We start from the raw sequence: 23,744 nt of genomic DNA, 5'->3' as shown, positions 1-23,744 counted from the left end.
GGAGTGAGACAAGCAGTAGAATGCTGTCCCATACTTTCTGTGAATGCCCGCAAAAACCCTGCTATGAAGAATTAGTCTCTCTGCACATACACATTTTGTTTCCACTTTTTATGCACTCTGAAATTTTTCTTTGTTGGCTTTTATTCCAGTAAGGAACGATCTCTTACTGTTCTCTGCAGATACAAGGAAAAGAGAAGACATATTAATTGAAAGTATTTATGGGAGCAGAGGCTTGTATCAGGCATCAACAATTTTACAGTGGGGTTTCATAAAGAACCTTATTTTGTGTGACTGTCACTATAAAGTCATATTTGCTTCCTATTTTTTCCTCACTTCACATCAATTTCTTTCTGTGGACAAATGAGGTCTGTAAGTACTGCATTCCACCACTAAAGACTGTAAGATACCACTGGCACTTGGATTTGAATTCTATTATTCTTCTCTGTTTGATATCCTGGTATATGTTTAATATCCTTGATATATGTTTGCATATCCTGGATTTCTGACATTCAATGACAAAATTCCCTGTAACATTTAAAATGTGAAACAAATAAGTCTATGGTAGCAGAAATACTTACCATTCCTATGCCAATGTTAACGTTTGGCTACAGTGATTTCCTCTTCTGTATATCACAGAAGTTTTGAAGGCTCAGCTTAAATCAGCATAATATAAAAAGAGGCTGGTGCTGTGCCCAAATTTGTGCCCAAATTCCACTTTGGCACCGGATACTTTTTGGGAATCAATGTATTTTGTTCAAATCCATAATGTCAGGAGGTAAACAACGTGTTGAACAGTCATCTCCTATGTATTAGCCTGGGAGAACAGACAACAAAAACTTTCGGAACTAGAAAGAGCAGGAATTCAGCCCTTAAAAATATTTTTCTGAAGGCATGTAATTCAGAAGGCCTGATTGCTGTCTCTGCTCAGTCATCAGAATAACAGTTGTGTCAAAAGCTATTTCAAAAGCTGTTCAGATGTTACATCTTGGTCCACTTTACGCGGCATCTGTCACAGACACACTTTTGCACCAGCAGCTGGACTAGAGACCCCGCAGATTTCCCTGGTGCAGCTGTGCAGAAGGTGTAGGATCACCAAGGGACTGGTGATCCATGTGAATCTATCTCAAATCAGACTGGCCTCTGTGACTCTTGTTGGTGTGTCAGTATAAAGGCATAATGAAGGCATACGTTGAGAAAATTTGAAGTTTCTGTTCAATCTGGTGATGTTGAAAAACAATCTAAACTCTATCTGGAGCACAAGTTAAAAATAATGCAGAAATTACTTCTCCAGTAATGAAAACTACTGATAATGAGCAGTGGAAATACAGATTACCTACATTAACTAACCTGTCTAGCAGAAAAAAAGAGTCATATTCAAATAATTTTCACATTAAACACATTTTCACATATATATAATATATATATATATATAGTAATTTTCACCTTCGTATTATTGTCCTCCATTGCTATACTGCATATCCCTGCAAGGTGTGATGTTTTGTTACACATCCTAATCTTCTTCTACCATAATGCATTACAAGAAATATTTTCAGTTATTACTCTTTGCCAGCTCAGAACCGGTTTTTCATAGAGGAAATTACTTCAGCATAGCACTTCAGCATTTGTTAGTCAGTTTTCCACTGAGAATGCACAGATTTTAGGTTATTAATAACACGGAATGCAGATATTGTTGCTCTTCTTTCCATATGTGGAGTATGAAATACAGAATTTTTAAACATGAAAATATTTTTATAAGGAGATCATGAGAAAATACACTACGTAAACCTGCTATATGCTACGCAGTTGTCTTAAACTAATGATAATATGAACATAACCTTTACTATTATTAAATCATACTAAAATATGCCATCTGGAATGAACCTTTGACACTTTTTATAGGATAAACCATGTTTCACAGATACATGATTAGAGGAAAGCATTTAATATAATACAGTTACATTTTAGTATAATCCACAAATCATGATTTTTCAGGAAAATTTTCTAATCCTATCTCTTTTTACAGGCTGATGATTGGTAGATCTGCAGTGTTTGGGGGATTTTTGAACAGTCATTCGCTGCTGGGCTCAACTCCTGCAGATTGAGTATCCTCCTGAGTATTCATTAAAATAAAGTAACTGTCTAAAACAATAAAATTGATGTTCTTTAGCTTTTCAGTTTCAGTCTTCTGCTTGACCTTCAGATAATTATGAGATGTTTATCACTGGGAAGAGTGGTTCCATACAGACTTTAGCCTTTCGTCCCTTTAATGTGACCCCAGGAGAGAGATGAAAACATTCTACTACTTCTGCTTCCTAGAAGGAAACTTGCTATTTTGCTCTGACTTTTTGCAGTATTGCCCTGGAGTGACTGATACTATGCATTACAAAGGTCTGTCTCCAGGAGATGGCAAAGCCTGCTCAGAGCCTTTGGATGGTCCTGGCATTGATACTTCTTGTTACCTCCAGTCACTGTCACCCATGGATCTAGTAGCTTCTGTTATCAGTACCAACAGAGCTGACTGTTGCTAGCAGACAACACAGAAATCAATACATTCCTTGGATAAAACAATTTTTACTAGGAACATCCAGCAGGGTTATTCAACATGACAAACCCCCAAGATTTTCAGTGCCTGAGTAGAAATGTAAGAAAACTGAACAATGCCACCATTCAAATACGCACACAAACAGAAGATAGATAATGGCTGAAATAACTCTTAAGTTTGTGAATTTTAAGCTATCCAGAGACATAAAGTAGAAACACTGATACAAGTTGGCTAGACACTTAGCTTATTCCCATTAGCTAGAATTAGAATCCCAAGATTCCTACTTCATGAAGTCTTCCCTGTCTGCAATGTCTCAGTTGCAAAGTTTCAAAGTCCCTTTGAAATTATTAACACACCCAATGAAATCCTTAAATTCTGGATCAAAATCTGAAGGTCAGAACCACAGCACAGGCAATACTTGCCTTGGGAACATTAGTGCCAAGTACATGATGATCTTCAGTCTTTCTCCAACACCTTCTCCTCCTTTTTTGATAGCAGAATATTTGCCTTTCCAGTTGACAATTTTACTTAGAGCCAAAATAAGCTTAGCAGAGTCTGCTTCTTAGACAGTTAAAATGACAACAAGGTAAAATCAGTACAGGAAGAAAATAAAGGGCACAGCAAGATAGAAGCAATGACTGCTGTGCCCTACTCAGTTTTTGAAAAGTAAGGTAAGTAATTCTCTATTAACAAAGTTCCAGCTTCCTAACATCCCCATGGAAAAAAAAAAAAAGCAGCAAACCAGTAATAATTAGGAAACTTTTTCTTTCCCATTTTGCCTTTGCACTTCACCATCTATTCTCTATTAACTGCTCTCTTCATTTGTTTGCTCAATCTTCTCTCTTGAGCAGATAAAAGGGTTTCATTAAAGTAAAGCCTAATGCTGTCAGTGGCAGGAGAGCTGCCAACCCTGGCGGTTTTCATAAGTCTATTAAGCTGACCTAAGCATGCTAATACTTAATAAATTCCCTCCATTCACAGCAGTCCTTTGCAAATATCCTTTTATCTCATATGGAAAACTAAGTTACGCAATTCAAATGAGTAATAAAAGACTGGACCCCACACTATGGGGTATTATTTATGTATACCCACAGCTGCATGTAAGAGGAGCAACACATACCATCAGTTGTACCAGAAGTACTACTTGGGATTACAGAAAGGGCTAACAACTTGATGACTACTAAGATGAAACTGGCACTGGACAATCAAAACTTTTTTTCATGGATTTCCTGCAATAGTTGATTTGCAGAGCAAAATTTCTAGACATATTTGAAGGACATCTGCTATACCTATTAGTACATTTTAAATCTAATTTATCCAGCAAGCAAAAAGAAAAAAAAAAACAAAAAACCAGATTCCAGAAATCACTGCCATCTTCTGCCATTAACACTTCAAATGGTAAAAAAATACTCTGAAGAAGAAGTGGGCTACATAGCACTACTAAAGTAGTAGTGCTTACCAAAGGAAAGGTCTTTATCATCTTTAACATCATTTGCCACTCTTCAAGGCTCCAGAGGTCCAGTAATTACTTTTCAGTTGAAACAAAGCTTTTAAAGCAAGAAAGTATCCACCCTTCATTTCTTACATAAGAGAAAAACAGTCTGTAGCAGTAGAAAATGAATTATTTGAATTCTTTTCTCCCAAAAGATTAATGTAATTGTTTAGATAAAGTAATAAATATGGAGGCAGGGCATGGGGTTGATAGGGAGTTTCCTACATCTAATAAGAAATATGCTCAATAAGCAGCATGATTTATGTAATTGAACATGTGACTGAGAGCTACTGACAGGCAGGTGCAAAAATGATGGTGGAACAGTCCCACAGCATAATTTCTTCAGCCATAATATAAAACATTGGCTCACGATAGCTGATATTCATTCTCTGTTTTCAGGTTTTGCAAAGTTCACTGGAAACCCTACTTGCTTTAGTTCATACAAAATTATCATGCATGTGGAAAAATAATAAAAGGACCATGGTTCTGTGAATAAACAGGATCACACTTTAAACTCAAAACCTGAACTGTCCTAGTAAGAAAAAAATACTCATCTTTGTAAGGATTTAGCAGACTAAAACTAATCACGCACATATCTTAATATACTTAATGCAGCATTTATTTATCACCTACTGCAGTGAGGTAAACTACACATTAGCAACCTTGCACAGAACCAGAACTCCTACAAGGGAAAACAAAACACCCTTCTCCATCAAGAAGTATCTTTCTGCCTCCCCAAGAAAAGAGAAACGATGCTGAAGCCACCTACAGCAGGAAACAATTGTATTGCTTAGCCATAGCTGTGGTGAAGTCTTCAAATAAAGAAAAGCTTGACAGAGAGCTTCCTCACAGTCAGTTGAGTATACCTTTAAGCAATCCTCCTCCATGTTATTTCATTAATTTATTTCCCATTATTGCAGGACAATACAGTACTTACTCTAGGTAACACAATAGCCCACAGACCTCTTCTTAAATGACTCATTTCTGCTGTTCTAATGCACTGGAATACCCACTTGCCAGAGAACTGAAAATACAGACAACTGAGAGCAATGAAGAAGCAAATCCTGTGAATAAACTTACTTTACATAAGAGAAATATGGCAATATTTTTTTCTCTTCTTTTTAAATAAACACTCTTACAGTCTCATCTGAATGACCCTTATGATGTTGAATAATGCAACCATCTAACAAAAGAGATACGTATTTCACCCCTAAATTCACATCTAAGACTTCAGTTTTATAAAATAATAATGGGGCTTAAGGGGAAAAAAACCCACAAATTAAGAATCTTGACAAAAATCTAGTGTGCCACAGAAGTGACGCCAATTAAAGGAAAAAAAAAGTAGAATCATCAGAGAGAATATCAATATATTTATAGCTTCTTTCGTAGTGCCATCTTGCTACCCAATGAACCCCCTTGTGGCAAAAGATGAATATAAAGGAAGATGTGACATCTGTCCTTCAACTTACTTTTCTAAGAAAATGGTAAAATTTTAGTAACAAATACCACTACCTCATTTGTTTTTGAAGCAATTGATATTGTTCCAGAAATAAACGTGGGAAAAAATGCTATAGTTTTTCCTTCAATTACTGTCTCTTGGTACCATCAACACATAAAAGTTGAGGCATAAGAAGGCAATAAACCCACTATTTCATAAGAAATTTATAGCACTTTTGTACACAGCTGTTGATTTACATAAGTGAACTTTGTACTGCTAAGAAACATAATATAACAGAAAAGAAGGTTAAAAGTAGGTCAGTCATATAGGACAAAAGCTCTTAACACAACTTGCATCCCAGCCTCTAGCTTGAAGCATAATGTTCATTCCTCATATTCTAGAGTGTTAAATAACACTGTAACTAGATGCAGAAGACCAGAATCATTCAACATTATCTACCCTTGATCTTTACACAAAATTCCCATGACATCCATAGAACTTCCACAGCTGTACAAACTAGAATAAGGTCCACGGCAAACACAGCTTTCAGGATTTGCTCTACAATAAATATCACAAGCGAAAGAGAGACAGCAAATGTTAACTCTTTATTTGTTTTGAACATATAAAGGTTATATTAAACAATTGAAACTATTTTTACTTATGAAACAGATCTTTTAGAGCCATCTTGTGGGGAAAATAAGCAATTTAAAACAATACTTGTAGTTTAATAGCTTTTCTACCAAAAAGATCAGTTTTTAGTATGACATCTAGTACTCCTTTAAAAAAATAAATGTCTTAGGCACACTGTAAACTTTATACAACATTGTTTAATCCCCTAGAACATGAAGGAAGTGCCTTTATGAACAATCACATGTTAAAAGACTAGTTCTAGATAGAAAAAATATATATCATTATGTTAAAGATGCTATTTTTCTGAAGAATGTTTCAGACCAGATTCTATTCAAACTCCACCCAACTATAGCCCACAATAAAAGCATAAAACCCCAGAGAAGCTAAGCCTTCTTTCAGAGCCCTTTTGAGTAAATTGGATAGAATGATTCAACCTAACTAAACTGGGGGTTAAACAAAGTAAAATAAATCTAAACGTATTAGTAGATTTAGCACTCGAACTTGAAGTTATCATTAAACATCCTTAGCATTCCAAATTAAAGCTTTGGCAATATTTGCAAGTTCTGAAGGAGTTTATACTAGCTGTTTATAAAGAACTCATTACACAACAGTCTTCTGTTTGTAGACACTTAAGTAAAGTACAGCCTTAGGCAGTCAATTTCATAATCAAAAGTCATGATGCAGACTTCAGCTACCTAGGGCAACCAAGCATCAGCTCTACTTGATTTATGTGTCTTGTCTATGAAGCAAAGTGCTTAAATTTTATCCTAGAGAACAAAAGCGTACATATAGGCCATTTATCTTACTTAGTTTTAATTTATGCCCTAATAAAATTATTTATATAGAACATTAAAGCGTATCACATCACATTTATTCAGTAAGTAATTATCTTCTATTAATACAAAAGTAAAACAGGACATCACAGAACACCTGCAAAGCACACAATCAAGAGATGACACAGAAATATGCATTTTTTTGAGCTGTTACAATCAGTGTATAGTATGGGCTCACAGGCACCTCTGTTAATTTATTTTTTCAAATAAAGAAATTTGACAACAAAAGGTTCCTATGGTACCCAAAACCTCTGACAGCTGTAACTAAACAGAACACACTGGCACCCAGACATATAACCAGACAATTTTGCTAAGGCAAGCACAAGTATGTCAATTTTTAATTTTGCTGTCCTACCAAATTTTGAGCGAAAAAAGGTGTACATGTGCGCTTTTAGCTTTCCTTCCTCTGTAAAGAGGACAGTGAGATCTGCTTCCTCCATTCCTGCCTTAAACTTTGGAAAGGAGCCCTGACTCAGGGGCACTTGCCTTAATGAGATTTTGAATCTCTTTGAATTTCGGATGTTCTTTATCAGCTACCAGCTGCAGCAATATCGCTTCACTAGTAGTAACTATAATTCCAGTACGCGCAAGACGCTGAAAAATAAAAGAGCAGAGAGGAAATCATGTGAGATATTTGCAAATGTGAATGAGTGAATTTTAAAAGAAAAGATGGATAGCATTTTTAAAAACATGTCCTACTAACAAAATACTGCCAATTCTATTCCAGCATTACTTCATGGTATAATTTATAAAGCTAGGATAAAAACTGACTGGGTTTAGACTTTCCTATGACAAAAGGCTGCCCTGGATTACAAATAAGGCTTTCTACTTGTACTGGATTCTTTCCCCAAGTCAGATTTAATAGGCAGCAGCCCCACACATCTTAATAACAACCCTTTCCCCATGCATAACCCAGAGGATAGCTTTCTTCACTCTCATGCAGATGAAAGGCCTGGGGAAAAATAAAATAGCAAGGTCCAACATAAAAGCATTAGGCAAGAAATTGTAACAATTTCTCTTTCAGTTCTTGTTATATACCACTACTTCAGCTTTTGGACTACAGAGAGCACTAGTAGCAATAATCTCTGGAGAAAGCAAGAAAATCTATTCTACAGATGTTGTAGATCACACTGGCATAACAGCAGCTCTTTTTAAATGATATTTCATTACAGCAACTCCAGAGTCAGTTTTCATAGGCTTCAGGATACAATGTATAGCTGCAGAGAAAGCAAAACCAAAAGAGGCTTGCAAGGTACAGGACTTACTGTAAAATTATTGTACTTTTAAAACTGTGGCTGTTGCTTACATAACAAAGTTACACCTTCAGTGAAGGACAACCAACCCATGCCCCCCATCATCTTCCCAGCCATCATACAGATGCTTTGGCAGCAAAACTCTTCATGAAGTCAGCTTTCCCTCCCTCATCCTCTACTCAGCTGCATGCTCCACCAAATTTCATCAGATACTGAATGAGCTAAGGGAGGGCAAGTGGCAGAGAATAGAGCTATGTACATTCAGGTTTCAGTTGTAATCATTAAAGCAAAGAGAACTCTGGACGTTCTAACTGTTCAATTACAAAGCAACTAATGGGTGAAAGTTATTAACTTTAAAGGACCAAGGAGTAAAGTATATGCAACTACAGTCTACGTAACAACAAACTAAAAGGTTGAATTTACTTAAGTCAATGCTTCCTGCTTGCCATTATAGCAACAAGCCTCACAATATTCTTAAACTGAAACAAAGCAGCTACCTTCCTCGGCTCTCCTACTCCATGCAACCATATTTGTCAAACCGCACATGTATACAAAAGAGAAGAAAAATAGGAAAATTAATATGAAATATTATGTTTTCAACATAAGCCTCTCCAAGAATACAAAGGTTTTGGTTTTAACTAGTGTGGAAGAAAAAAACACCTAGACGCTTAAAAAACCATTGCCATCTGTGAAATTGAAAAGAGAATGAAGATTGAAAACAGAGAGCATCTTCTCTTTAAAAGCAAAACATACCATAACATGTCCAAAGAGGTTGGCATTGCCTTATATCTAGTCCTTTTCTAGGACTAGATATAATTTTTATAGATGTCAGTTTAGCAGAAATTAAGAGATGCATTTGCTAAGTATATTGAGTGATTGCCAAGGAAATCACAAGTTTTCTTAGAATGCTGTTTTTGAGAAGAAGGAAAGTATTGACAGTATGTTGCATCCACACAGCAGAAACAATTAGAAAAGACAAAGAACAGAAAAGAAATCCAGCAGGAGCAGACTAAACTGTCTCAATCTGAGACCAAGCACTGGTATAAGTCATCTTCATCACAGAGGGCAGAGATTCAGAATAGTTACAACCTTGAACTGTTCAGCTGAGTTATTTCATCGATGAAAATTTTGAGATTTTTTTGGTTTCTGAGGATTTTTTTTTAACTACAAGTTCTCGCCTGCTCTCATTTTTAAGCACACAACGGAAGTGAAGACAACCTATAATCCAAGCAGACATGAAAGCTTTCATTATCAATTAAGTAAAATTGCACTTCCTAGTACACCAGCTCAGATATTTGCATATTAATCACGAGTACAATCAGAACACATGCTATGTGATAGGAAATGTGGAGAACTGGAGGGGCAGATGGGACCAGTTGGAAGTTATTTGGGGTTGCTGAGGAAGCTAGCTGTTGTCACTGCAAAGTCACTCTCTATTATTCTTGAAAGGTGAATAAAGGAGGGCTGTGTTTTTGTGAAAAGGCAAATGTTGCACTCATGTTCCCAGAAAGGTAAGGAAAAGGGTCCAGGAACCCTGGTCAACAAAACTCACCTCAGCTCACCAGTTTGCATATATGTGCACAAGAGAAAATGTTAGACTCACTCATTAAAGGAATATGACTAGGAACTGTGAGCTCTACGGTGAAACTAAAGCCGGATTACCCAAGACCCTCTTGGGTATGTTGCCCACTTCCCTAAGAAATGTATGCCACAGTCAATCAGGATTAAGGATGTGTCTGTTTCTCCTGGTCTCCTCCTCCCAAGCATGCCCATGTCTTGCTTGCTCTAGCCCACATCCCTCAGCAGCATTTTCAGGTGAGGCTCTGTAGCACAAGAAGAGGACAATGTTGGTATGTGCTGCCGCGTGCAGCAGAGAAGGTGTTACCACTGGCCCAACACCATTGAGTGCTGGCTGAATCATTATTGTCTTAATAATTGTATTATTAAGTCATCAAAAGACTGATGACTTCAAGTCTGTAAAGACTGATGACCACAGTGAAGCATTCTCTTTTGTTTACTGAGAAAGCGTCGCAAAGGCCAAAAGGTTACCTAAAACTGAAAAATTTACAGCTTTGGCAAGCAACCACACTTTAAAGATCAATACCTTTTTGACTGTAAAGTAAAGCAAAGCTAGCTAGTCACTGTTTTAACCTTTATTACATTGGCCCAACTTCTACGCTTACAGACAGTGCAAGTGATAAATGCACCAAAACATACACAATAAGACAAACAGATTTCACGTTTTCTATGTTTGTTCCATCTCCTAGTGCTGCTGCACCGCATTGATTTGGGAAGTCCATGACTTCAGTCACTCCTGTAACTCTGTGTGTGTCCCTATGCCCTATGTGACAGTTGACATTAGGTTTCCATTTAATCAAAGTCACGGGTTTCATCAATCACTATATGCTGGGGATTTCTCTTTAGCCTTTAAGAAATTAAGTCTTCTCAAAATCTAGGAAAAAGTATAACATGCAGTGGTTATTATTAGTTTTTACTTCAAATAATTGTTAGGGCCTGAGGCAAAAATTTGCAATACTTAATGTATATATCAGGTTTTGACTTTCAACAGTGATGCCTGTAGGCATGTTAGGAGTACATCATCAAAAAATCATTTGCATGAATTTGCTACCACATAGTTGTATGTGCTTTTAAATCTTCTTGTTACATTTATATCCACTTTCCCAACATTTAGTTAGACTAAGCTCCTAAAAGCAGGGGGGAGGGGAATCTTTACTATAATCAGAGTCTTGTGATTAAGCTTTAATTTGCACTGATGAGGAAAAGCAGAAGGAGGGACAGAAGTACAAGGAGATTTGAACAGGATCTCATGCTATATTTTATTGCACTTCAAGAATTCCAGCACCTGAATAAATACTCTTTGGAACAACAAAATCAAAACCTTTATAGCACTTTTGCTCTGCTGTAAAGATCACCCTGCACAAAGGGATATGCTAAAATGCTAACGTTTATACTGAGCAATCTATATTGTATGAAACAATCACTTTGAAATTCCAAAATCCCAAACTGGATTATGCATATTAAATCATAATTTAAGAAGAAAAAAAAAAAAGGCAGTACTTCTTCTCCATTTTCAATGCTATTTTAAGAATCAGAGCATCTCACCTCTTCCCAAATCTGCATTTATTCACTGCTTTGTCCATAGAAATTGTTAGCTTACAATAACCAGAGAATTTAACATACCAACCCAAGGTGAAGAAAGCCTTGACTAAGAAACTTACCTCAAGAGCAAACATTCTGTCCATCATACTTCTTGAGGAGGTAGCATCAGCCACAATATGAACTTCCAGACCTCTGCCAATTAATTCCAATGCTGTTTGTTGGATACAGACATGAGTCTACAGAGAAGAAATCAAAGGCAAAAAAGCCACCAACAAACCATTATTACAAAATGAAAATAATGCAATCACAAATTTGAGTCATTCTTAATTAGAGTTCAAATGCTTATTTTCTACCCTGGCAGTATTATGGAACTCAATATGCATTTTAAATGCCAGTTAAGATTGAGGCAAGTGCCTGTAGGTTACAAGTATCTTATCTCAAATTTTATTATGAGATAATAATATTAAAGACAACACAGAAATATCTTATTCTGTAGAGGATATCTAAGCTCTAAGTAATATAAATTGAGGGGTTTTTTTAATTACAGAAAGTGGTGTTGCCTTTGAGGGCCAACAGATATTACCATAAACCAGTATCAGAATGGCAAGGCACCTACTTCTACTCCAAAGAGGACAATACTCCGGACGCCAGGGATCTCTGCTAATGCTGCTTCAACTTCTGGCAACAACATTGAAAATTTTGTCTTGGGAAGCACGAGTTTAGCTCCTGTTAAATCAATTTCTTGCACAGTGCTGCCAAGACCTTTGGGATACTGTTCCGTGACAATAACTGGAATTCCTAAGAGCCTTGCACCTTGGAGCTGTAAGGGGACAGAGAGAAAAACAAAAAAAAAAAAGAACAATAATAACAAAGACATGGCTATTACCAAATACTAAGCAATTGTTAGACTATATATAAAATAATAGTTTACAATGAGTGATCAAAACTCACTACAAGAAAAAAAAAAAGCAACATACCAGTCGTTGGCCCACGCTGATGATATCACCAAAGTATTTGATGGCAGGCCGGAATCGTTCTTGCATGTCACAACAGAAAAAAACAGTGCTTGAGGGTGTCAGGTTGCCCAAAGTAGTAATCTGAAAAAAGAAATAAAGATAATGTTTTCCTTGGCAGTGGACATCCTTTCAAAAATGCAGCAGAATGGGGAAGATGCCATCTGCAATACCTCTGCTAGATTATGGATTTATGTTACTTTGAGTCAAAATAGGAGAAAAGTTTTTCAAGCTTGATTTTGGTATGTTTCTAAATTCAAACAAATAGATGATACTAAACAATAAGGTACAGTTATCAATACGTAATCAAAAGTTTATTAGGTGGGAAGCACAAGTCAACATAAATGTACACAGAAATTTTTGAACTCTGAAGGGTGCAGAGGAATATACTGCCTAAATTTTAGCAAAAGAAAAGTACCAAAAGCAAAATTACATTCCTCAAATACATTTTTAAATCCACAACTCTTGGAACTGATATAGACTCAGGATAAACTAAAGTTTAAAAAAAATTCAGACTGCCACTTGCTTTCAAATATTGTATGTACACATATTTTCAGTACTCCCATTGTGCAGTCAATTTGATTTGTCTGTGACATCTTTTAGCACAAGTCTGATGAAAGTCCAAAGGCTAGAATGAAAGTAGAGAATACTATAAATATGAGAAACCAAACTGAATACATTTTAATGACAAAAGTTATCTCCTAGAGTTTCCCTCATACAAGCTACCAAGTGGGGTAGAAGAGAGGGGATAAGAAAAATAAATCAAATACTTAATTTTCTTTCACTTAGAAAGAGTGCTTTGTATTTGTATAAATAAATTATGTGCACTACCTGTAGAACCAAAGTAGAGGGCTTCAGATGGAAGTTCAGGGAAAGAAAAGATCTACATAATATCATTTAGTTGTAAGGCAACTCAAGAGAAATTGCATCCATTCAGGAGCTTTTCAGCAGACAGATAAATCAAACTAAATAAAGAGCTTAATTATGTGCACTTAATTTTCCACAATCTGAGGTTGTTATGTTTTAAACTGAAACAAAATTACAAAATCTGTAGAAGAATGTATTTTGGAAGATGTACTGGGTTTACGTGAAAAGGTTTTGGTAGTGAGGGAAAAATGTAGAGTGGCTTTTGTGAGATGCCAGAAACAGCCTCATGTCAAGAGAGCACTAATGCCAGCTGAATCCAAGACAGCTCTACTACATCAGTGGCACTGGTGACAACTCTATGCTAACATATTTAAGAAAGGGTAAAAAAACCCACTGTCCAACAGCTGTGAGAGGAGGGTGAGAATATGTGGGAGAAACAGCCCTGCAGACACCAAGGTCAGTGCACAAGAAGGGGCAGGAGGTGCCCCAGGTGCTGGAGCAGAGATTTCTCTGCAGCCCCTGGTGAGGCAGGTGTGCCCCTCCAGCACATGGGATTCCACAGTGGAATAGAAATCCACCTGCAGTCTGTGGAGGACCCCACAGCAGAGCCTTGGAGAAGGTCTGCAATATGCCTTAAAGAGGGCTGTGACTCCAAAAGGCCATGCTGAAACAGGCTCCTAGCACAACCTGTGACTTGCTAGAGAGGAGCCCATGCTGGAGCATGTTTGGGAAGGACGTACATTTGGGAAGTTCATGACATCCTATCTCCCACAGGAGGGAACCCACTCTGGCATAGGGGAAGAGTGTGAGAAGAATGAGTGGCAGAGGTGAAGTTTTGTGAACTGACTACAAACCCCATTCCCCATCCCTCTGTGCTGCTTGAAGAGGGATGAACCTGGGAAGAAGGGAGGGGTGGGGAAGAGGTGTTTTTACATTTGCTCTTATTGCTGATTATTCTCGTCAGCACTTGATTAGCACTATATTAAACTAATTTCCCCAAGTCTGTTTTGTCTACGATAGTAGTCGGCAAGTGATCCCTCTCTGTCCTTATCTTGATGAACAAGCTTCTTTGTTATATTTTCTCCCCTCTGTATTATATAGGACAAGTGATGGAGCAGCTTGGTGACCAGCCAAGGTCAACTCACCACAAAGGAACTGGGAATCAATAAATATTGGTTCCAAAACTTTCACTGATTCACCACATGTCTCCAGAGTAAAATGCTGTTAATCTGAATTCCCAAGGCCATGCTTAATAATGGTCATGCTTAAAACATATGCAATGGCCTGTTCAAATTGTTGGGAAAATTACTTGTATGCTAACAATTGTAAATGCTAATTCCCTCAATTCTCTGATTCATTACACCACTACGGCCAAAGCAGCAACCATTCATAAACATGGCTCCTCCAGTCCTTGTGAGACAAACAGCAACATTATTAATACAATATTAATAATATAGAGCAGTTACAGAGGCAAATACAGTAACAACCATAGTGTAGATGATGTAACACTGGGCTCACTGATACCACCGGAAGACAGAAGAGCATCACAACAGGCATTAGAGAAATCTTTTTCATGTGGAAGACAGAGCTGCACTGAAAAAGGTTACCACAGTTGGGAGATCTCCATCCTTGGAGATTTTCCGCATTCAGCAATGCAGTAGCTGATTTGATCAAAGGGTTAGGGAAGGCAGCCTCTAGATATTTTTCCCAAATAACACTTCTGCAACTCTACCCCAGGTAATGAATGAGGCCTGGGACTCAGAAAGATTTGACATAAAATTAAATAACCACCTTGTTCTTGAGTACCATCCAGTTAAATGATTGAACAATGCAAAATGCATTTGGCAGGCAGTATTAATGTACAATTCAACACCACAGTGAGCACCTACTGTGACATTCCAGCTCTGGCACTTACTACTGTCCCAGAAGTCAATCATGACATTTAACTTTCCTACCACTCAGCAATAAAAATAGAATAATTGGAATAAACAGTATTTATAAATGTGGTTACTACTCGTAAAATGCATGATTTTGTCTTAGTGTTTGTATGACAAGCAAAGACTATTACTTTCTCTTTTAAATCTTTCCATCACTTTAAAAGCTGCACCAGGGGAGGTTCAGGTTGGACATCAGGAAGGATTTTTTCACAGACAGGGTGATTAGCTATTAGAATGGGCTGCCCAGGGATGTTGTGGAGTAGTTGTCAGTGAAGGCATTTGAAGGCAAGACTGGAGGTTGCACTTAGTGCCATGATCTACTGACATGGCAGTGTTCAGTCATAAGTTGGACTTGATCTCAGAGGTCTTTTACAGTCTAATTCATTCTGTAATTCTGTAATTTTTTAAGATCTGTCTGAACAACCACAAACCATCATGGGCTATAGAATGACTTATGTGAAGTTTATCTACTGCCTTGGTATGCACCTTTCTCTGCCAGTGCAGGAGATGGCACTACCATCCTGAGCAGAGGAACAAACGAGAATAGAGTAGAAAAGCCTTTAAGAAGCTGCTTAGTCTGCCACTACAGAAGGATCAAACAAACAAATATTCTTCAGAGATAGCCACATGGTCTGACCCATAAGCAACAGAACTCCTATAAAAATCATCCCGCAGCTCTAATACCTTTACCTTTCAGTGTTTTCTCATCCACAGCTCCTTTCCTGACATTTAGGAGTGTTATTTTCAGTTAGGTCCAGGGTGAAATTGAAACACAAGAGTGTTACCATCCTCCTTCACATGGATAACCATGTGCAAAACTTACTATCAGACCTCAAGACTCAGACCTTTAGGTCTCTCTTTAGACCTTCCCCTCCCCCTCCTTATTCTAAAATGTATCTAATGCTTTTAGTATTTCTTCCTACAGCTCAAGCTATTTTCACGGTCCTCCCTGGGGTAGTTTTCAAATTGCAGTCTGGAACGAGGCACTGAATACTACCATCACAGCGGTGTTTCTCTGCCCATACTACTTCACTGCTTTAGCAGGGCCTCAAATAATCAGCCAATTCACAGCTCTTCCAGGCCCTGTTTATTTTGTACCTTCCAGTACAATATTTGCTCTTTTCATAATTGATGATACTTACACTCCTGAGGTGCATTTTAAACTTATAAATCATCCCCTGAACTCTCCCTCATCTTCTGTTTGTGTAGCTGATTATTTCTACACCTTATTGCACCCTGTTTCTCCAACCTGTCCGAAATACCTGAAGTCTGCCTTTTCAGATGCTTGCAGCTCCTTCCAGCCTGGGATCTTTTGCAAAAACAGTACTTGCCCCAAGTTTTGTCAAGGACAAGGACAATGGAATAATTAAAAACAATGGATTTAGAAGCCATCTTATAGAGCACAATTCAATTTTATTCTGATTTGACAGTGAAGTGCAGGAGAAAACTGTAAACAGCCAGGGAGTATCCTTATTATAGGCTGAATCTCATATGTTTATGTCAAAAAAGCACAAGAAAAGCTGGAGCTTTTCTGTATTGTCAAGTTGGTTTCATATGATTTAATTTACACCTTCAGATTCATACCAGCAGTTCTCTAAAATAAAGTTGTGCCAACTATGTATTTGCTAAATAAAAGCTTTTACGAAATCTAACACAAATAATAGATATATTAATTTTAATATTTATTTCTGATTAACTTGCAGTCTGAATTGTGGCAGAACAACAGGAAACTGGAAGAAATAGATGTTAAGATCAAAGAGTCAACACCTGCTGGCGTTACCTGGAGGAGCAGATGTGGGAAGGACAGAGTGCAGCAGAAAGAAGTTTGAAATTAAGTTTCATAAACAGTAGCTAACACAGCCCATAAATAAATTCATGTAAGTATTTGCTATGTATAAAGGAAAGGTTTAGTTTGCTAGTTCTTTAGTGTGCCATGTAAATTCTACTACTCACTTGCTTTCAATGTCATCCTCCCCTTCTACAAGGACGCTGTGACAGCGTCCATTTCCTCCACATCTCCTGACAGTGAATATCACCCACACCTCCACACCTCCCCAGTGCTACATCCTGAAGAGCAGGGGTGAGGGCAAAACTATACCTAAACATCAAACCAGGGCTGGCACATCAACACCTGTTTGCTTGCACTGCAGAAAGAGGCAGGCTGGACAAGGATTGCGAGCCAGTGTAGCCACACAGTACCTGCCTGAATCCACTCTGCATACAACATTAAACAACTTGAACTCAAAATAAAAGTTAAAAAAAAAAAACAAACCAAAAAAACCTCAAAAAAACACATAAAAACCCAAATGACCTGAAGTTCCTCTCAACAGTATATTAACATTTCCATTTGTTGCACTTAATTTCTCTTAGCTAGGATTTTCTGTCCTCCAGCTGAAGGTTACCCACAGCACAACCAGAATAGGTACATCAAATGGCCACGTAACCTGATGCAGCTCTTCTACTCAGCTAAAGAAATCATCTCTAGGACCTTGTCCAGACCAGGATTTAAAGGTATGCTGTCATGAGATACATACAGCTTTAAATCCTCCTCTAGAAAATACCTAGGTGGGAAAGGAGAAGTGATTTTTCACATCTGTGTCATCTCTGCTGATTATTATTAATCAGACAAAATGTGATTATGATGAAGTACTATAATTACAGGTTCAGCTTTATAAAAATATTCACATATACTGGCTTTTTATCTTTCTGTGTTCCAAGTCCAGGAAATCATGATATATACAAAATTAAATTACCTCACAGTATTTGTAATGAACAAGGAACTGGAAGCAAAGGAATAACCCTATTTCACATCACAAGTGACTTGAGATTTATGAAGTCAAGGTTACCTACTAGAAGGGCAGACTAGGGGATGTTGCAACCTTGGTATTTTAAGAATGGCATAAAAGAGACAAAACCAAAAAAAGCTACCACCTTTTCTTCTCTATTTCTTAAAAGAAATCTGTAAGATTCAGTTGTATTTTGGTGCCTATCTTTCAAATGAAAAAAAAATTTAAAAATTCAGTTTGATGTATTTCAAGAGAAAAATAGGTTACAAGTGTTTCAATTTAGAAACAAATATTTATCTTATGCTAAGCCAATGTGCAGTCTTTTACATGTAATTCAGCATTTAAAAAGGACAGATTTAGTTAAAAAAGCACATGATGTACATATAACTAATGTTGTACAAAAGTCCTCAGCAAAATTTAAAATTATTAAAATGCTTGGTGTAAAGGCAAACAAACAAGGAGACTGGATTTGAGGGAAAAAATCCTTTTAGTACTTTCAGCCCTTTCTTCCCTTTCTTTAAGGTTTCATATGCTGCTTTTTAAAAAACTTATTTATTTAGGAATGTACTAATTTATCAAAATTAATAATTTCACCCTAAAACCCCCAATAACACCTCTGCAATTTATGCTTTGGCTTTTCCTGGTCTTCAGAAACTGGACTTGGGTGCCTGAGCTACTGTTAGTTCTAGTTCCAGACTATCCAAGCAATATCAGATACGTGCAACAAGAGTGAGAATCTGTGTATTGTTATATTTTATTTACCTTATCATTCAGCAACAGTTGAATATCATTCTGCAAGCAGTTTTTTTCTGGTAGAAAAAGACAGATACGCCTGAGACACCAACCTGTCTCCAAAAAAAACATCCTGAAATAGACATGCTTTATGCAATGATGCCAGTAATAATTTTACCCTTTTAGCTTCAGTATCTTAAGGTTTACCAGTCTGCAAATACAGAGCACAAGTCCTCCTGAGGAGAAGTCACCTTGAAGTTATGACAGCAACTGTGAAATAGCCTCTCATGGTTATATACTTGAAAGCTACCTGAACTCTTCTATTACACAGATGTAATGTGTATATGGCTTCTTGTCTTTGGATATCACCGAAGTCTTTTTCCTTACTTCTCTCCTCCAAAGGCAGCTACAACACTACAGGAGAACACAATGATTTTTGTAGCACTATATAAGCGTATTTAGAGGCAATTAAAGTGGATTCCCTCACCCAAACTATAAATATTATAGTCTTCTGTTAAAAGACTTATAAAAGACTTAGAACTTATGAAAAGCAGATGCAGTCCCTCCGGTTGGGAGGCCTGAGGAAATGTCCCTCTTCACTCCAAGTCTGTGGTTGAGGAGATTTGAGTTGAGGAGCGGCAGCCAGGCAGAGCATCACAGTGTAGTGCACCCCACCAGCCTGCCTAACACTGCATGGCCATCAAAAACTTAAGTGACTGTTTCCTGTCAGGACACCCACACCAAACAAATGACCAAACAAATATATGAGGATGGCACAAAGGCATAAAACAACCGGAGAGAAAATGGCCCTGTACAGTTCAAGCCTTGAACTGAATTCATGGAGTGGCTTTCCAAGGGAAGCATATGGCAATTTCTCCATGAGATTACTGCCCCCCTGAGCTGCAGCAACAAAAAACTGAAACAGCCCAGCCAAACATCATTTGATGCTGACATTTTGTGAGCTGTTGTACCAAAAGGCATTCTTCTATGACAGGCCTGCACAGGAATCAAAATGGAAGGATAACATCCCAGAGATTATGGGCACTACCTGCCTTAAAGGTTAAAATGCTACCTCCAACTAAATGCATACAAATACTTCATAAAACATGCATACAAAAACACTGAAATTACTGCCTAGGGATACAGTTGCTAACATTTCTGAATTTTAATTTTAAGCCAAAAATATATTTCTAAATATGGAAGTCTAATTACATCAGTGAGCAAAAGTTGTCCCTCCTGAAATATACATCCAAAACAGTGATTCAACTAACTATGCCACACACAGAGTTGACATATCAATGTTGTGTGTAACTGCAGACAAAACATCAGCGAGGGAGGAAGGGAGGAAAGGCAGGAGGGAAGGAAAGAAGGGCATATAATAGAGGCAATGCCTGTATGAATACAAAGAAAGTATAATATTCCCATCACTAGGTAATAAAGGTCTTTCTTAAAAAGCACAGCTGTGTCTGTATCATACCAAATGTTTCAAGTGATCTCTGCGCACCTGTCTCTGGCTTAAGGCAAGCTGACTGACATCATTGTGATGTCTCAGTTGAGACGTCTTCAGCTCATTCACAGCTGCTGAAACATATCAAGGAATAACCCACAAATAGCATCCTTTTCATATCAACAGCTGCAATTGTCACAGAACTGCAATAGTATTGGTGTAAGTAGGCAATCAAATAAGCAATAATACATAAAATATTGGTTCATCCTGAATCCCTGCAAAGCTGTCTAGCACATTTGCACCCTGGGAGTGATGTAGCCTTCCTTGTCTCAACACTGACCTTTATTCCAAGACTATGTCCTGCTACAAATGCTTGAGCTGCATTTACAGTTTCAAGGCAGAATGCATCTGCAAGGGAGTCTTTGCAAAGTAGTGATCCGCATGCACAAATGACAGCCAAAATTCTGACCTGCAACATTGTTATATGCCCAGAATACACAAGTTCTGTTTTGAGAATCCTTGCTTTAATTAACACCTATACCAACTCTTTTTGCAAGTTGGAAAGACTGTTCCTTTCCAGTTTTCCTGACTGGGCCCCCATAAATTCTGTTTACAACACAGAAACAGAAAAGTTTTAAACTGAATATGATGAGAGCTAATAATACGTTATTGAACTAGTTTGCTCTTCTTAACCGTTCTTTCCATCCATAAAGTTAAGAATAAAACAAAAGATGCCAAAGGCATCCTTGATGTACAGTGTAAGCAAACAGGCCACGCTGAGAGTTTATGCGCACAATACGCTATGATTAAGCACAGTTTACAAGCAGGATGAATTAGCCATTTCTGAAAACATTAAGAGAAGACAAGCAATGTTTCAGCTTTTATGATAACATTTTTCCAACTTCTTAGAAATGCCAGCTAGGCAAACTAAAACTAAATAAATTTTTTAAAAATATACTGAATGAAAACAGCAATGATGTGGGGTTTATTACTGGGATTTGTTTTGGTTTGTTGGGCTGTTTTTAAGTTGAATTCTTTGATCCTGGAGATAGTAAGAAGCAATGTGTTTTGAGTAGAAGTAATACAGTGCAACTTGCACCAGTCTCTAGTGGGCATAAAAGTATCTTCATAGGAAAGCATCTGTAACTGCATCTGTCTGGCAGTCTGACTTCCTAGTTTGTGGCTACAGAACTACCAAGCTATAAACCTATACATCGGAAAGGGCTTTTTGAGGCAAGGAGGTTTACAGAGGTTCTGACGAACTACAACATACCGACCTCCGGCAGAGCCCACCCCACCGGCACCCTTTGAGTTTAACCTCCGGTTAAGGCCGGGGAGCACCAGCCGCCTGATTTAACGGAGAGCACTGATTACTTCAGCCACCTGACTTGTTTCCCCATTCATGACGCCAAGTAAGTTCTGGCTGGCTGAAGGCAAAGCCCGGTTACCACGCACACACGAGGCGCAAAGCGCACCTGCCTCCCCGGCTTAGGAAGCCAAAAGTTTCCACGGAGAGACAAGTGAGCGCGGGCTGTGGGCTCCAGAGTCCCTCGCTTCTCCCGGAAGGGGCCGGGGGCTGCCGCGGCGGGACGGGCCGGGCTGCCCGCCCTCACACGCACCTGTGGCGGCCGGCGCTGCCGCGCCACCGGCTCTCACCTGGATCTGCAGCGGGACCAGGCGCACCTTGCAGCGCTCGTTCACCAGGAAGCCCTTGGGCAGGTCGATGTACTGGCTCCACTCCTCGGCGAAGAGCTGCACCACGAACTTGCGGTGCATGTCTATCTGGTCCCCGTACAAGCTGAGGAACTTCTGGATCAGCAGCTCGTAGCCGGCGCCGTGCGGCACGCTGGACGGCCGCGCGAAAACGGAGAAGCAGAAAAGGACGGGCACGGAGCCGCCGCCCGCCGGCGCGCAGACCCCGCCGCCCGGGGCAGCGCCGGGCTCCGCCGCCGCCATCTTCAGGGACCGCCGCGCCGAGCCCCGCCAGCTCGCTGCGGTCCGCGCCGCCGCTCCTCCTCCCGCCGCCTCCTCCCCCCCGGCCGGCCGGGCGGTGCCAGCGGGCCCCAATCCCAGCTGCGGCTGCTGCTGCTCCTCCTCCCCGCCATGGGGCTCGGCCGTGCCCCGTAACCCCCCAGGGTTGAGAGCTCCACTGGGGCGCCTCCGTTGGGCGGACACGGGCTCTCTTGGGCGGGGGGATTGTGCCTTCCGTGCTCAGGCGGACGGTGAGAAGAGCAGCCCCGAACGGGCGCGCCCGCTGTCGCCCGGGCGGAGGGAGCCCGTGTCTCCCGGAGAGGGGCCAAGGGACTCGGCCGCTCTGGCGGCCCCGGCCGGGCCCTTGCAGGGTCGCGCCCCGGGGCAGAGCCCGCCGTGGGCTGCGCAGGGCAGGGCGGGCGCCGAGCGCGGGCGGACACCGGGCCCATCCACGGCGAGGAAAGGCGCGGCCGGTCCCGTGGACGCTGAGGAGGAAACCTGTTGGTAGAGCCTGAAATGTGCCCGGTTGTTTCGGAGGGTGATCAGCCTAGATCTCGATGGGGGACTGCTAGCTGAGTTCTCGCACGAGGCTTCCTTTGGAATTGCCCGTTTCTGAAGAGCGAGAGGTGCTCGCGGCTCCGAGCTCCCAGCTCCATCCACGGATGAGGCAAAGTGAGCAGGATAAAAACAGCCCCATATTTTTTCCTTCGCAGCTTCATGCTCTCTGCCGTATTTATTTTTTTCTCCAGGAATGAGTGACAGCTGAAATTGTTACCTGTATTTTTGCCATAATTACCAGAGTTTCTGTTACATTAAAGTGTGCTTGGGGGCTAATATCTAAGTAGTGTGATACTTGCATAGAAAGGAAATATTCTGTGTTAAAAGCAAGTGGATGTTTTCATGCACTATGCCAATACAGTGCCAGCACCATCAGGATTAATGCATGTCTGCCTTGCTAAATACCAAAAAGCTGAAGCACGGAGTTGATTAGAAGGAAAGGCTAAGAGAATTGGGATTGTTCAGCCTAGAAAATAGAAGACTTTAGGGTGACCTAATTGCAGCCCTCCAGTGCCTACAAGGGAGCCTACAAGAAAGATGGAGAGGGACTTTTTACAAGGGCATGTTGTGACAGGGCAAAGGAAAGCAGCTTCAAACTGGAAGAGAGTAGATTAGGTATGAGGAAGCGATTCTTTACAGTGAGAGTGGTGAGGCACTGGAACAGGCTGCCCAGAGAAACTGCACATGCCCTATTTGAATTGTTCAAAGCCAGGTTGGATGGGGCTCTGAGCAACCTGGTCTAGTGAAAGGTGACCATATTCAAAGCAGCAGGATTGGAGCTAGATGATCTTTAAGGTCCCTTCCAAACCACACCATTCTGTGATTCCATGGAAGTTGTTCTCAGGCTTTACTGATGTACTGATATACTTGATATACTGATATACTTGATATACTGATAGAAATTTGGAGCTGACATGTTAAATGATAGTATTATGTTTTCACTGTTTTGTTGGTTTGTTGTGTTTTTTTCACCAGAAAATACACTGTTGATATGATGTGATTTAAAAGTTGCAAGGTTAAGTGGTCTTTTGCAGTTACTTATTTACTTACTTGTGTACTCACTAGGCACTGAAGCAGAATAAAGTGATTATTTTATACACTACCCAAGAAAAAAGTGTGCAATGA

At 39.4% G+C, this 23,744-nt stretch overlaps 1 protein-coding gene across 1 annotated transcript; it reads right to left on the bottom strand.

Annotated features, from left to right (window-relative positions):
• Positions 1-6,058: 6,058 nt before the first annotated feature.
• On the bottom strand, positions 6,059-22,083 carry ISOC1 (isochorismatase domain containing 1). Its single transcript, XM_005530040.3, has 5 exons — positions 21,747-22,083; positions 12,286-12,405; positions 11,925-12,128; positions 11,428-11,544; positions 6,059-7,529 (listed from the first exon to the last, which is right to left on the bottom strand). Exons 1-5 carry the CDS (start codon positions 22,044-22,046, stop codon positions 7,383-7,385), a joined length of 888 nt encoding a protein of 295 aa, XP_005530097.2. The 5' UTR covers positions 22,047-22,083; the 3' UTR covers positions 6,059-7,382.
• Positions 22,084-23,744: the final 1,661 nt, after the last annotated feature.

Source organism: Pseudopodoces humilis, chromosome 4 (assembly GCF_049639895.1).
Source record: "Pseudopodoces humilis isolate 2021_Gansu_Grassland_sample_001 chromosome 4, ASM4963989v1, whole genome shotgun sequence".
In the NCBI taxonomy this organism is placed as follows: Eukaryota; Metazoa; Chordata; class Aves; order Passeriformes; family Paridae; genus Pseudopodoces; species Pseudopodoces humilis.
The sequence above is the reverse complement of the archived record's forward strand: the minus strand, read 5'-3'. Positions and strand labels throughout refer to the sequence as shown.

Bases quoted from the DNA above. Each gene is read 5' to 3' on its own strand.
- ISOC1 (XM_005530040.3), bottom strand. From the start codon at position 22,046: ATGGCGGCGGCGGAGCCCGGCGCTGCCCCGGGCGGCGGGGTCTGCGCG. The intron at 12,129-12,285 runs GTATGTTGCTTT...GTCCCCTTACAG, and splicing joins TCAGCGTGGGCCAACGACTG to CTCCAAGGTGCAAGGCTCTT. The intron at 11,545-11,924 runs GTAGGTGCCTTG...TCTTCTCTGTAG, and splicing joins TTGTCCTCTTTGGAGTAGAA to ACTCATGTCTGTATCCAACA.